This window comes from Pipistrellus kuhlii, unplaced genomic scaffold (assembly GCF_014108245.1).
Source record: "Pipistrellus kuhlii isolate mPipKuh1 unplaced genomic scaffold, mPipKuh1.p scaffold_m20_p_12, whole genome shotgun sequence".
NCBI lineage: Eukaryota > Metazoa > Chordata > Mammalia > Chiroptera > Vespertilionidae > Pipistrellus > Pipistrellus kuhlii.
Genome location: NW_023425427.1, coordinates 36,511,641 through 36,524,111, shown reverse-complemented (window position 1 = coordinate 36,524,111; position 12,471 = coordinate 36,511,641). Strand labels below are relative to the sequence as shown.

At 37.9% G+C, this 12,471-nt stretch overlaps 1 protein-coding gene across 20 annotated transcripts in view; it reads right to left on the bottom strand.

Annotated features, from left to right (window-relative positions):
* The window catches only part of KDM4C (lysine demethylase 4C), a 279,727-nt gene that overhangs the window by 215,286 nt on the left and 51,970 nt on the right, over positions 1 to 12,471 (bottom strand). For 19 of the 20 annotated variants that reach the window (XR_006741312.1, XR_006741313.1, XR_006741314.1 and 16 more), the window contains one exon: positions 6,982 to 7,031. Coding sequence is in view for 16 of the 20 variants with exons in the window: in XM_036434027.2 (XP_036289920.1) it covers positions 6,982 to 7,031 (50 nt within the window). In the remaining 4 variants the exon portion in view is untranslated. Of the gene's footprint in view, positions 1 to 6,080; positions 6,106 to 6,981; positions 7,032 to 12,471 lie in introns of those variants that run through there. The other variant, XM_045580209.1, reaches the window with a different exon arrangement.

The following is a 12,471-nucleotide window of genomic DNA, read 5'->3' as shown; positions in this document are numbered from 1 at the left end:
TTGAATTCACCTAAGGTTCTTCCATCTTTTCTCTGCTGTTTTAAAATTAAATATGAAATTTTAGTCTGAATTCTGAATTACTCACAAATGGGTTTCAATGTAAAAATCCTAAAAAGATCAAACTAAGAAAATAATCAGTTATGCCGAAACCGGTTTGGCTCAGTGGTAGAGCGTCGGTCTGCGGACTGAAAGGTCTCGGGTTCGATTCCGGTCAAGGGCATGTACCTTGGTTGCAGGCACATCCCCGGTAGGGAGTGTGCAGAAGGCAGCTGGTCAATGTTTCTCTCTCATCGACGTTTCTAGCTCTCTATCTCTCTCCCTTCCTCTCTGTAAAAAATCAATAAAATATATTTTAATAAAAAAGAAAATAATCAGTTATTTCACATTTCAAGCTACGGAGACTAGTCTTATTTCCCCATACCAACTCCTCTCTACAAGTAACACATTGGTTTCTATGTCAATAAACTAATGAGTTCTCAATAAAAAGGCATCTAATTTGGGGGTGAAAAAAAACTGAAAAGAACTGTTTGGAAATAAAACTGCATTTCTACTAAACTAGAAAGAACACATACTTTTCATTTTAAATAAACATTCAAAAATTAGAACTACTGAAATACTGCATAGAATTCATGGAACAAAATAGTTTTAACATTTATTCCAAGAAGAATCAACTCTTGGGAGCAGAGCATCCAAGAGAAGAGGAAGAGCAATGATATGAAGTTACAATAGACTACTCAGGAAGTCGCTTTTTGGGATCTATAGCTTATTTATATCATCTTCAAAGATAAGACACTGCCGGGACCGGTTTGGCTCAGTGGATGGAGCGTTGGCCTGCGGACTGAGGGGTCCCGGGTTCGATTCCGGTCAGGGGCATATACCTTGGTTGCGGGCACATCCCCAGTGGGGAGGGTGCAGGAGGCAGCTGGTCGATGTTTCTCTCTCATTGACCTTTCTAACTCTCTGTCTGTCCCTCTCAATTCCTCTCTGTGTAAAATCAATAAAAATATATTAAAAAAAAAAAAAAAGATAAGACACTACCTGTCAATTCCCTAACAAAATGAAGTTAATACGTGGGTTCTTTCCTTTTTTTAAGATGTTACACAGTGGAAAACAAGCAAAGGTGGTCTTTGGACCACTCTTTCAATCCAAGCAACATGTTAGCGATGTGAAGGCTAGAATACTAAAGAACATACACTCCAGAAATCCCAACAGAGCCTTGAAACCCTAAAAGCATCCCACAACCACCTTTGGTGAGACTGCCATGGTACTGCTGGGAGTTGCGCAGCACGGGTAAGTGTAGAATCACGTAAGCCCTCCCAAGGGCCAGGACATATTCAAGATTGCCCTCTATTCAGTGTAAAACCACTCATACGTAAGAAGCACTATTCTAAGTGACAGAAATGAGATACAAAAGTCTACATATTGTATAACTCACTTTTATGACATTCTAGGTACATATATCAGATTAGAAGCTGCCAGTGGCTTGAGGGAGGGATTTGTGCAAAGGGGCACAAGATAACTTTATGAGAATACTATTATATATCTCAGTAATGGTGGTAGTTACACTACTGCACATATTGTCAAAACTCAATAAATAGTATATTCAAAGGGGGTGGCTTTCACTGTGAGTGCATTTTCGAAATAGAACAGATTTGCTCTAAAAATAATGCGCTCTTTCTCACAGAGAAAAAATTTTCCAAATTGTCAACTGGTTTACACTTTCTAATATGTTAGCTATTACTAAAAAATATATTTTTTTTAATTTCCAATCCCATTATGACAAACATAAACACATGCTGAGGCTATTAAAATCACCAAAGTTTCAAAAATTAGAAAGATTCAAAAATTAAAGTTACAGTTCAGTTTCTATGGGTATATTAACAATTAGGAGTTCCCTCAATACAGCCTGCATCCTTTCCAATCGGACATCCCTCTCACAATCTGGGACTGCTGGCTCCTAACCACTTACCTGCGTGCCTGCCTGATCACCCCTAATTGCCTCTGCCTGCCTGCCTGCCTGCCTGCCTGATTGCTCCTAACTGCCCTCCCATGCTGGTCTGATCTCGCCCCTAACCACCTCAGCCTGCCTGATCACCCCTAATTGCCTCTGCCTCCGCCCCCACCACCATGGCTTTGTCTGGAAGGAAGTAGGACAAAGAAGGTGGCTGGTCAGCATGGTCTAATTAGCATATTACCCTTTTATTAGTATAGATAGTTTGGAAAAGCTGAATTTAGTTATTAATCACTAAGGAAAGAAAGGAAGAAGAGAAGGGAAACAGGAGAGAAGGAATATGGAGAAACAGATAATAAGGGGGGAACACAGAAAAAGGATACAGAAGTATTGCTTCTGTGAGAAATGCTTTTTAGGTAGCATCTACACATGAAGGCTTATTAATGGAATAAACTAATGAGCTACATTATGTGGGAAGAAGCCTGGTCATTTTTACCCACATTCCTACATAAGAGGTAAACATTAGGTGTTAAAGCTATAGTTGGTCTCTCTGTGCTTCCTCCCATTCATGGAACAACTAATCATTCAGGCCTGGTAGAAAATTACCAAGCTGCAGGCTTCACTCAGCTCCAGGTGTCCATAATCCACCGATATCTCTACTGGTAGAGATATAGCCCCATTGAGCTCTGAAGGAGGACAGCCAGGAGTCCATACTGATCTTGGTATCGAGAAGGATGGTGGTTCCACCCAATGTAACAGGTATGTGGGGCCATTACATATGGTTTTACTACATCTTGAGGTCACTTTGCTTCAATTCCTGCTTTCCCCCTACTTAAATGGACAGATGGACCATACATACACAGGTCACTAGGACTCTCCAAGCTATGCACTTGGGCTCAAACAGGTCACAGTAAACGAAGCAGGATTTCCCTAGGCCAGTTTCATTCTGCAGAATGAAAGAATTCTCCATTTCCTCCCAAGGTAACTCCTCCCTGCTAGCTGGCATTCCCTTTCAGAATTCTTCCTCCCCACACCCTATTGTCACTTCTCAGAACTGTACTTCATCCCACATCCAAATTCTACTAGCTTGGTGTATGTATATTATATATTACCATCCAACGTCTAAAATCCTTTTAAGACAGAAACATGGCCAACTTAAAATATTCATAAATCTAAACACAGACAATGACATCTAAAATCAAATGATGAGGAAATTAAGTTTAGGGATTGTCTCACCATTTTTAATGAAACTCAACTGACAGCAAAATAAAAAAATAAAAAAAACACCATGACACACCACACTGTTGAGCCATGAAATAGGCATGAGGGCATTTGATATGTCATTGGACTTCATTTTTTTATGGCTTAGGGGGACCCTTAAAATTGACTGTTTATAATCAGGTATTGCATTTATTCGCCTTTCAAAACCACAAATTTTAATACAATATTTTCAGATTATCATCTAAATCAAACTTAGGAAATAATGTATTTCAAAACCACAAATTTTAATACAATATTTTCAGATTATCATCTAAATCAAACTTAGGAAATAATGTATTTCAAAACCACAAATTTTAATACAATATTTTCAGATTATCATCTAAATCAAACTTAGGAAATAATGTATTTACCAATTTGAGAACTTGCAAAAGTACATTTTCCTAATTCCAACACAGAGGTATGAGAACAGGTAAATTTCAAATATGTTCACAGAATTACAAATGGCTTCATTATTGCTGTTCTTCTAATCTCTTGATAGCATCTCTTTTGGAACAAACCCTTTAAGGGATTTGACGACTGTATCTCAGAAATGCACAGATATGCCCAATTTTGAATATAATTTCAGAAGATCCATGGACCGCCTACATCCCATCACAGATGCTAGTCCACCTTCTGGGATAAGGATCCCTGCACATCAGGCTAAGAATCTGTTCCACGGGCCTACAGTCAAGATTCCTAGTCATTTAAACACATAAACATACACACCCCAAAGGTAACTATTTAAAAAAACCATGAACTAAATTAATCCTTCCTAATAATGGTTCTTTTGTTCTATTTTGCTGAAATTTGTTCTTTTAATAAAGTCAAAACTAAAATACTTATTGCAAGTAAACATAAGGACCTAAAATAATTTATTCATTTAACATCCTGTAATTTAAAACATGATTCCTGCTGATCATTCACACTTCTAAAATCAGCTGTACAAAGTCCTAACTCACATATTCTTTCCTCAGTAACCAAAATTTTGACCAAAGTAAGTCATCTTTAATTTGTCTTTAATATATGCATGCTATTCACAATAAAAAAGATCAATGGGATTCAGTCCTGCACAAAAGATTTTAGCATTCCCAATTGTCTTTAATCCATACTTTGCTTAACTTAATAGAAGAGCACAGATATCTCTACTTTCTAAAATGGATGAGATTTAGACATTCTAAAAACTGAAATCTTCAAAACTGTCATTTATGATTTAACATTATACCTCTATTCTACTTTATACTTTCCATTCAATTGTATCAAACCAAAAATTAGAAAGAATGCAATAGCATTACAGGTGAACATAGCAAGTATAAAAATTGCAACAATTCACTGGAGATTTTTTATTATATTACATTTATGTCTGCATGATATTGAGGGGGAAAAAACAAACCTGTATAAATGAGAAAGCAGCTAAAGAGCAAAATCAAACTCCTGGCTTTATTAGGTGCAGGCCTAATGTCTTTCAGATAAAATATTTGTAGGTGCCACAGTCAATCAAGATTTCAACAGGAACCGAAGATGAAAGCATTCATGCATAAAAGGCAAGTGTGATAATTATGATATGGAGACAAGATAATGGAAAACATCCGAGGCCACTTTTCACTTTGTGTATCAAGTGCTGCCTTGACCTAGCCATCCTGCAATGTGCAATCATATTTATTGTTACTTTATCATTTTAATTACTTAGCAGAATTCAATTAATTTGGCTGGCACGTAGTCAGCGGATGGGAATCCTTCACTATCTTACAGGGTCTTTTCCCTGTGTCATTTCTAAACATAATGCTGCAAAACAGGTTTGAATAAACATGCAGCTGAGTTTTAAATTCTTGTTCATCCTTCAAGTTTATTAATTAACCTCTTACTGATTAAAGAAATGTCACCTATTTTCCTGGAATGTCATTTTCAGATAGAATATGTCAAAGTGGTGACAGACAGATTCTAGTCAAAATTTCAGTATGACTCTATACAGTAAAGTTTACATTGGCTCCATTTTAAAATTCTCAGGGTGCAAATAGAAAATAGTGGGGTAATTACTATAGAGGATAGTTCTGCATGCAGATTTAGTACAAAGTTCATTGCTGATGTATTCAAGTATTACAGGAATCATTTTCTAAGCTGTGCTCTACATAATCTGTTATCTAGAATCCATCTACCTTAGCATTCATGAAAATAGTCCTCAACAAAGTTCAAGGTTACAATTACACTACTATTATTATTATAATGTATTATATTATAAAAACACTAAGGCTTTATACTTATTACTTGCCAAAATTATAATAATGTTTCTTAAAAATGTGACATGTTACTGTTCCTTCTATACTCTTATAATTTGGAGGAAAGTAATTTTCAGATGTTATTAACAATTTCTCTTCAGAACTGTCGAGTCAAAGAATGGATTTTCTCAGTATACACATTTCGTTATTAAAAGAAGGCTATATACAGCAAGGATGAAATTCCTTTCATAGAAGGCAAACCTAACATTCCAATGAAACTTAGATTAGTACCTGACTAAGGGGGCAATATTCATGAGGATTTAATCCTGAATAAAGACCGAACATCTTCTGTTTAGTTGTTGCTCAGTAAATTTTACTTTCCCCTGGAAATAAGTCACTCCCATGACTAGCAAAACAGAAGATGAGGCTGGCAGGAGGTGAATCTGACTCTTCTGCCTTGTATAAGCAGATGAGGGCAAGGTTGCCAGGGAAGAAAAAAGGGAAGGTACTATCTGCAAACATAAGTGAACACAAAATAAAACCATCAATCAGCTTCCCAGAAATAACTATGGATTAAGCCAAAAGATAATGATAAGATAAAGATAATTCAAGTTCTAGTAAAGAATGTTTAAATTTGCCAGTCTAAGAAGACATACATTCTCACACTCATCCAGTAACCTGGGACCATTCAGCTATTAATACATCCTACTTACTAATAAAAGCCTAAGTGGTCATCAAAATGACAGCACGCACGGGTGGGCGGGGCTCGGCTTGAAGCTGCCTGGGTGTCCAGGCAAAGCCGGGAGGAGGTGGGTCCCCTGGCTCCTCGAGGCAAGGCCTGCCTGGGGATCTTGGGGGTCCCGCCTCCAAGCTCCATGCAGCGGGGAGGCAGGATCCCCAGCTCTGGCCTACCAATTTTAGGCAATCCATCAAGGAGCCCTGGATGGGTGAGCAGGGCCTACCTCTTTGGGGCAATCGATGGCGGGGCTCCTGTACTCTGACAGGACACAGGCCAAGCTGGGGGATATATCCCACCCTCTCCTCCCCCCCTACCGCCCCCCTCACCCAGAGTACATGAATTTCATGCATCTGGCCTCTAAATGTTTCCATAAGGGCAGTCTCAGGCCAACGGTGCCAAATGAGAATTAGAAGTCAGAAGTCCCTTTTGGTGAAATGATCCAGCAACATAAAAAGTATTCATAAAACACCTTATACCCTTGGATGTGGCAACTTAAAAGAAGGAAAAATATTATCAACACAATGAAGTTGATACATTATATAAAAGAGAAAAATATTGGAAATAACCAAAATAGTTATATGCAGTCATGTGATGAAATACTAAGGAGCCAACTAAAATAACCATGAATATTATGCAACCAGGAAACCTATGCATACATTAATGTGAAAAAAAAGTTAAAATTATCCAATTAGAGAAATGAAAGCCAATAACTTAAAAAGAATAAAGTTAACTTATTGAGATTCTATATTGAAAAAAAGAAAAAAAATGCTCAAAAACTATGAACTTATCTGGATGAGAAGCACAGAAAGCAAGTTTACCTTGAGCTAGTCGTTCAAGTCGTTTCCCATGCTCCGGGGGTATTGCATACCTAAAATGTTAAACATATATGAAGATTTTAAGTTTATAACTGTTTAGCTACTTCCTAAACATATCTACTCCTAAATAATGTCGTGGGGGGAGGGGGGGGGGGAATTCAATAACAAAATCTACTTAGATGAACTGAGTAGAGATCAGAAAAACAATTACAGAGTCATATCCCTCGGACAAAGGATAGAAGAAAAATAAATACTTATTTCAATGCCATGCTCACCATTCCCACCACCTTAAGAAGCAAGGGTCCAAGAGCAGGAAACTGCTTAATCAGGAGGCAACTAGCCACAGCACGGAGACTAGACCTCTCTCCAAACACTTATAGAACCCCAGAAATCCGGGACTATTTTGAGTTGTATGTTTTAGTTTTGTGGTTGGTTAGCTGGCCTTTATTTTTTAAGAAAACCTAGATTTGCTAGATGTTTTTAACCTTTTAAAATGTTCTTATTGACAAGCAGGATAGAACACAAAATTACTACAACAACATTTAGATTTTTACCAAATCTTTTTATTGTACTTTTGAATAGACTTTAAATTTTTTAAAAATCATCAGCCATTTAAAAATCATTTCATGAGTATGTGACTTTTAAAATCTTGATTATAAACAAATAATTTTTCTGTTTTGAAGAACAGAAATATTCATTTCTATTTCCTGGTGTTTTCAAAAGTGAAATGCCTGAATTTATTTTCTGTAAATTTAATAACAAATTTTAAAACAATGATCGCACAATGTACTACACAAATACTAAATTTTATAAGCAGTCTAATGAGGAAAATTAAGACTACTAAAAATAAAGTTAAATAATCATTTCATGTTTTAAGTAAAAATATGTTATTCCCAAGGCCTGCATTTGCTGTTTACTAACCCAAGTTACTTTTAAGTTCAAGTTACTTTTTACTAAAATAACTTTTCTAATTTTACTGAACACCACACTTGGTTACATTTAAAGCCACTGATAACATATGCAAACCTTAATTGGATCCGATGTAACTAGGCAATTCTCTGAAAGAAAATTCAACCATATATCCTGTTTCCTAAAGGCACCGCTAATGAAATTATTCCAACTGAATTGGGAAGATAAAATTTCAGCATAAATAAATGACAGTCACTCAGTGTGTATTTACAGTCACTTCTTACTACATTTTTAATCCCTGGTTTATATCACCATATATAGCCAGAAAAGAAAAAACATGTACATATGTGCCCCAGACAGGAAGGTCACCTCCCCCAGAACATACATACACACACTCATACACTGCCTCAACTTCCTGATCAGTTCAAATTCTATTTCAATCAAAACTTTCTCCCAAGATTTAAGCATCTCACGAGACTCCACATTTTTTAACATGGTTTCCCCATTTGGCCCTGCCCTCTCTTCATTCCTCCTATATAGTACCCAGGCTGTATGCATACAAATCCACAGGCTTGGGTTGCTTAGTTTCCAATTAAATGGCATGAGATGGGGAGATATAATACCCCAATACAACTGCCCAAAAGATTTAATTCCTATGATTGTTGTAGCCAGCACTGAAAATTATCATCTAATTATTTAATTAAAAAATGAGTAATGCCAAAACCGGTTTGGCTCAGTGGATAGAGCGTCAGCCTGCGGACTGAAGGGTCCCGGGTTCGATTCCGGTCAAGGGCATGTACCTTGGTTACAGGCACATCCCCAGTAGGGGGTGTGCAGGAGGCAGCTGATCGATGTTTCTCTCTCATCGATGTTTCTAGCTCTCTGTCTCTCTTCCTTCCTCTTTGTAAAAAATCAATAAAATATTTTTAAAAATTAGTAATAAGTAAAAGTCAACCATTAAAAGGTTCCAATTTCATAAGAATATGTTAATATTTTTCATGAGAATAATTTTAAAGATCATTTTCAACTACATTTGAACAGAAAGCATTGAATTGAGGGCAGAAACTCCCTTTAAAAAGCCTAAATTACTACTATGCTTTCAAAAAGTTTGAAATCTTGCTGCTCTGATGACATCCAAGCCAATGAAGAGGCGCTGCCTATGGAGAAACCTGAGGTGGTGAGGACGCACCTGCGCATCATCCAGCTGGAGATGGTGGGCACCAAGGGGAGTGGATACAATGGCAAGACCTTCACCCAGGTGGAAGTCAAGCCTGAGATGACTGGCCACTGCCTGTGTGAGTTCTCCATCACCTACAGGCCAGGAAGCACCACCAGCCCGGCATTGGAGCCACCCACTCCTCCCACTTCATCCCTCTCAAGCAGGGATGAGAGAGAGAGAGAGAGAGAGAGAGAGAGAGAGAGAGAGAGAGAGAGAGAGAGAGAGAGAGAGAGAGAGAGAGGCTGACTTCCCTCTGAGATCCCTCAGAGTCCTCCGTTTTTCAAGTGGGACAGAAAAAAACCTCCCTGAAATATCTGTTGTCTGGATTACCTGAGATGATTTCTTAAAGTCATTAGCGTAATTCCTGGCACACGAAGAACATCACTAAATTAAATGGAGTTACCAAAGAGAGACAACATACTTCATCACCCTAGTCAAGCCCTACTCCTCGAAATGTAAGCCTACAAAAATGAACATATGTGAACTCAAAGAAGTAACAAATCTATTTGCAAGTCTCCCTGTGGAAGTGAAATCACACACACACACGGAAAAATAAAAAAAAGAAGCAGCAGCAGCCACTTTCCTATATTCTCAAGTCAAAACAATATTTTTGCAAAACAAATATCATATAATATGTATCTTCTACAAAGTACTACTACCTAAAGAGGAAGATTAAACAGTCTGAAAAGGAAAATGGGAAATATTGGGGGGGAGGGGGGAGAAGAGAGATAAGCTAGGCCAAAACAATTGTGAACTGCTACCTCTGCCACAGTAATTTGTAAAGATGATAGAACTAATTTAGCTTGTTTTCCAATAACTACATGGCATTACATTAACCTGATTTTTCCCTAAAAGTTATGGATTTGATTCAGCAAATTTTTTTTTTTTCATTCGAAGAGGTTTCTCTGGTTCATGTAGGTGGTAGTGTTTGCTTTAAATGAAAGAGCAACAACAAGGCAATATGAGGCATCCTGAAGGAATTTACAAAGCCCCAATATGCTTATCAGAGGCATCAAAAGTACTCAGTTAATGTAAGTTTACATTAATTACCCACAATGACCCATCAGTTAGTGAAAAGACATTACACTTCAGCATTTCAGGGAAAAGAATGAGATTTATTTTCAAAATCATGAACACTAGGCCTCATAAACTTCCTATAGGGCAGCAGTCTCCAACCTTTCGGACCTCACGGTCAGACCGCTGCTTTAGGGAACTCTGTGCTGAGCAAGGGCCTGGTCTGCAGGCATGTGAATGCGGTTGTCTTTATCTCCAAGTCAGGCTCTGCGCGCGCGCCACTCAGCTCATCCCAGGCCCTATGCACCTGCCACCGCAACTCAACTAGCTGCTGCTTCGGTCTGGCCCCAATGGGGGAGGAGCACACAGGAGGAGTGTCCATGGGAGAGGCTCTGCAGCCTGGTTTCTACAATAGTTAAGCAGCACTTCCCCTGTGGGAGCATGCTGACCAACAGGGTATAGCTCCAGCACTGAGCGTCTGCCCCCTGGTGGTCAGTGCATATCATAGCAACCAGTCATTCTAGTGGTTTCAACATGAAGGTCACTTAGGCTTTTATTAGATGATTGATAGATAGATAGATGATAGATAGACAGATAGATAGATAGATAGATAGATAGATAGATAGATAGATGATAGATAGATAGATGATAGATAGATAGATAGATGATGATAGATAGATGATAGATAGACAGACAGATAGATAGATGATAGATAGATATGCATAACCCATGGACACAGATAATAGTGCAGTGAAGGCAGGGGAGGTTGCTAGCGGGCGGGTAAGAGAGACATCTGTAATACTTTCAACAATGAAAGATAAATTTTAAAAAACCAAACAGCTGGTACTCTCAAATATTACAAAACACTAAAAAGCCCAGCCAGCATGGCTCAGTTGAGCATAGACCTATGAACCTGGAGATCACTGTTTAGTTCCAATCAGAACATATGCTTGAGCTATTGGCTCAATCCCCAAAAATGGGCATGCAGAGACAGTTGATCAATGTTTCTCTTTCAACTATGCTTACTCTTTCTCTCTCTCCCTCTCCCTCCCTCTCTCTGAAATCAATAAAAACATATTTTTTTAAAAAACTAAAAAATTATTTAATTAAAAAAGCATCAAACTAAGTTTACATTTATTCTAAAACATCTGACATCACTTATTCCTGCATGGCATTTTAACAAAATCTCAGTTCGTTGTATAAAATTTAACCAAATCCATAACATTCAGGAAAACCTTCTTTCTTGATTTTAGACCTTTCCACAACTTAAGACATATCTTCTTAAACCTCACCTCTCCCATTCTCTATAGAGTAAATCTTATTCATTGTGTTTGGACATGGACTTGGAAAAAAGAGGATTCAAGACATCATCTAATTCTATATCCCCAGCAGTTAACCACTACCATAAGCACTGGATGCTTGGGAGAATTATATTGTATCCTCGAAACTTCCAATCTATTATATGCCAAGTTTAGACTTAAAGTAGTAATTACTATGACCAAAAAAAAAATGATTCATTTTCATAAGATTATTAAAATAATGGTAATTATAAATATTTGGACAGTACTTTACAGATTAAAAAGCACTTTCACACAGAATATATCCCTGGACCCTTCTAGCAATCCTATAAGTAGACAGTGAATAAATCATGCCTCCATTTGGCAGTTAAAGAAATTTATGATTAAAGTCGTACAGTGTTTTGCCCTAAGTCATTCAGCTGGTAAGTGACAGATTGGGATTTTAAAACAGGTCTTCTTGCTCCAAAGTCAATATTAATTCAAAAAATAATAAATACCACTGACTGCCAGAGCAGTTTTCTATCTGCTTACTTTAAGCATTCTTTTCCCCTTAAACCGTTATGCCAGAAATGTTTAAATAAATCAGCAGCCCCTCTGAAAGTCTCTTCAATACATCCCTGTATTCATGAAAACTTACTAAGCAAAATCTGCCATATATATAGTGCCCATAAAAGTATGTCTTGAGGTTCCCACCTGGGGCTGTGCATATCCTGCAGCTACTCAGAAATCTCAGGAAACTTCGTGTTCTTAATGGTTACGTTTTAGACAAAAATCTTTAAAACACGCGAGTGAGTGTGTGTGTGTGTGTGTGTGTGTGTGTGTGTGTGTGTTTTCCTTCTCTGCCTTTAAACAGATTGATCTCAAAAGACTTCAGGCAGCCGAAACCGGTTTGGCTCAGTGGATAGAGAGTTGGCCTGCGGACTGAAGGGTCCCGGGTTCGATTCCAGTCAAGGGCATGTACCTTGGCTGCGGGCACATCCCCAGTAGGGGGCGTGCAAGAGGCAGCTGATCAATGACTCTCTCTCATCGATGTTTCTAACTCTCTATCTCTCC